This window comes from Lagopus muta, chromosome 9 (genome assembly GCF_023343835.1).
Source record: "Lagopus muta isolate bLagMut1 chromosome 9, bLagMut1 primary, whole genome shotgun sequence".
In the NCBI taxonomy this organism is placed as follows: Eukaryota; Metazoa; Chordata; class Aves; order Galliformes; family Phasianidae; genus Lagopus; species Lagopus muta.
This window is the reverse complement of record NC_064441.1, coordinates 18,219,976-18,222,517: the sequence shown is the minus strand read 5'-3', so window position 1 is coordinate 18,222,517 and position 2,542 is coordinate 18,219,976. Positions and strand designations below refer to the sequence as shown.

The 2,542-nt window shown below is 66.4% G+C and overlaps 1 protein-coding gene across 1 annotated transcript; it reads right to left on the bottom strand.

Moving 5' to 3' along the window:
* Positions 1-272: 272 nt before the first annotated feature.
* Positions 273-2,293, bottom strand: FOXL2 (forkhead box L2). Its single transcript, XM_048955585.1, has one exon. It carries the CDS (start codon positions 2,100-2,102, stop codon positions 1,185-1,187), a length of 918 nt encoding a protein of 305 aa, XP_048811542.1. The 5' UTR covers positions 2,103-2,293; the 3' UTR covers positions 273-1,184.
* Between the last annotated feature and the right edge of the window lie 249 nt (positions 2,294-2,542).

The window sequence follows — 2,542 nt, the reverse complement described above, 5'->3', positions numbered from 1 at the left end:
GCCCGGACAGGCCGCCGGTTCCGTAGCGGCACGGCACGGGTCGGGAGGGCGCAGGGCTGCTCCGCGTCGCTCTGCTCCGCGGCTCCGAGCGAGCGGGGAGAAGCAAAAGCGGAGCCGGGGCACTGCGGGCAGAGCGCCGGGACGGGCCCAGGGCTAACCGCGGGGCCGCACGGAGCCGGGCAGCGGCGTCCCGCGGCAGAGAGACAAACGGCGGTCTCGGCGCTGCCGCTTCTCGATCCCGGCGCGGAGAAGCGGAGAGAAACAAAACAATATTAAGAGAAAGGCATTTATTGGAGACCTTACAAGGCTAGAAAGTACATTAACAGTGCTAGGCCACTCTAGAGAAGTTGGTCCCAAAACGGTACTACGCCACAGCATCTATCAGCTTACAGAAACGCTTACACAATCGCTAAGAACTGGCCCCTGTGTTATACACGCTATTTCTTTTCACATTCATCTATGTAAAATCGAAGGATCAAAACGTTTTAAGAAAAAGGGCGAGCACTCAAAGCAGAACCTACCGAAATCCCTTTCGGGCCAGGTTTGGGGACAAAAATACGGAGCTAGTTTAAACTTTCATTATCAATTATACTATGAGCACGGAGAAATAGTCAAATTTCATAGGAAACCGTCTTTTTTTTTTTTTATAACATCAAAATATATTTTTTTAGACCTACATAAAATTTCTTGTAAGACCTCAGAGGACATCGTCTCCTTTAAAAACCGTATCTCCCACGGCCGGAGCCTTCACGAACGGTCCCGGCCCCCGGATCCCACCGCGCAGTCCCACCCGGCGCCGCCCGGGGAAAGGCACCGCAGCAGCGCCGCGCTTTGCAGCCGAAGAGGAAGAGGAGCGGGAGGAAGAGGCCGAGCTCAGCCGGCGGCACCCGGGCCCGGCGAGAAGGCCGCGCTGCTCACAGGCCGAGCCCGAGCGCTTGAAGGCCGAATCACAAAGGAGCAGAGTTCGGAGAGGCGGCGGCCCGCCGTCACCGCGTCCCCCGCGCCCCCAGAAATAAAGCGACAAAAAGCCGACCCCGAGGCCTCTCCGAAGACAGACACACACACACAGACGGACCGGCGGACAGACCGCGCCAGCCGGGAGCCGCCCGCCCGCCGCGGCGGGCACGGAGAGGGACGTCCGCAGCCGGAGCGGGCGTCGCGCGGCGGCGGCGGGGACCCGTTCCCTAGATGTCAATGCGGGAGTGCAGGGCGCCGTGTTTGCTGTCGTGCTCCCAGTAGGAACAGTGCATGACGGACAGCTCGGCGGGCTGGCGGGCGCAGGCGAACTGGAGGCCGGCTCCGTTCGCGGCCGGGGCGGCGGGAGGCGCGGGGCTGGCCGGGCCCAGCTGCTGCGGGTGGTGGGCGTGCGGGTGGTGCGGGTGGGCCACGCCGTTGTAGGAGTTCACCATGCCGGGTAGCGCCACGCTCTGCACCCGCGAGTAGGGGCCGTAGGAGGCAGGGCCCGAGAGTCCTTTCACGTTGACGGGGCTGACGCTGCCGCCGGACATCTGGCAGGAGGCGTAGGGCACGGGCGCGGGGGGCTGCGGCAGCGGCCACGAGTTGTTCATGAAGGTGGACTGCAGGTACTTGGGCGGGGAGAGGTAGCCGTAGCCGTCGGGGCCGAAGAGGCTCTTGCCGGGCTGGAAGTGAGTCGGGGGCGGCCGGAAGGGCCGCTTCATCCTCCGCCGCCGGCGGTAGTTGCCCTTCTCGAACATGTCCTCGCAGGCGGGGTCCAGCGTCCAGTAGTTGCCCTTGCGCTCCCCGCCGCCCTCGCGGGGCACCTTGATGAAACACTCGTTGAGACTGAGGTTGTGGCGGATGCTGTTCTGCCAGCCCTTCTTGTTCTTCTCATAGAAAGGGAACTTGCTGATGATGTACTGGTAGATCCCGGACAGCGTGAGCCTCTTCTCGGCGCTCTCCCGTATGGCCATTGCGATCAGGGCCACGTAGGAGTAGGGGGGCTTCTGCGACGGGTCCGGCTTTTCGGGGCCCTTCTCGGCGCTCAGTTCCTCCTTGCCCCGCTCCGGCTCCTTGCTGCCGCCGCCGTCATGGGCCAGCATCGCCACCGCGTCCTCCTCGCCGTCCGCGTAGCCGCTCATCATGGTGTCCGCGGCCGCGCGCCGCGGTGCCGGCGCGGAGCTGTGCCGGTGCGGAGCGGTGCGGGTGCAGAGATCTGGTGCTGGCGGCCGTCCCGTCGGGAGCTCGCCGGAGCCGGGGCCGGGGCCGGGACGGAGCTCGCTCGGCGCCTCTCGCGGCGCCGCGGGTCCGTGCAGCGCGGCGGCGGCGGCGGCGTCCCTGCCCCAGCGGGCTCCGCTCCCCTCTGCCGCGGCGGCCGGGCTCTTTTCTGATTTGTATGGGCCCGGCCGAGTTCCGCTTTCGTCAGGAGCCCGCTCCCCTATCGCCGCCGAGCCGCTGGGCACGGCCGGGTTCAGCCCGCAGTCACGGCGCTCGGCCCCGCGCACACGCGGCCCGACGTGGCCCCGCGGAGCGGCGCGGCGTGGAACCGCCCCGGTGCGGCCGCGCCACCGGGGGGGTGGGGAGG

Coding starts and splice junctions, on each gene's coding strand:
- FOXL2 (XM_048955585.1), bottom strand. CDS start 2,102: ATGATGAGCGGCTACGCGGACGGCGAGGAGGACGCGGTGGCGATGCTG.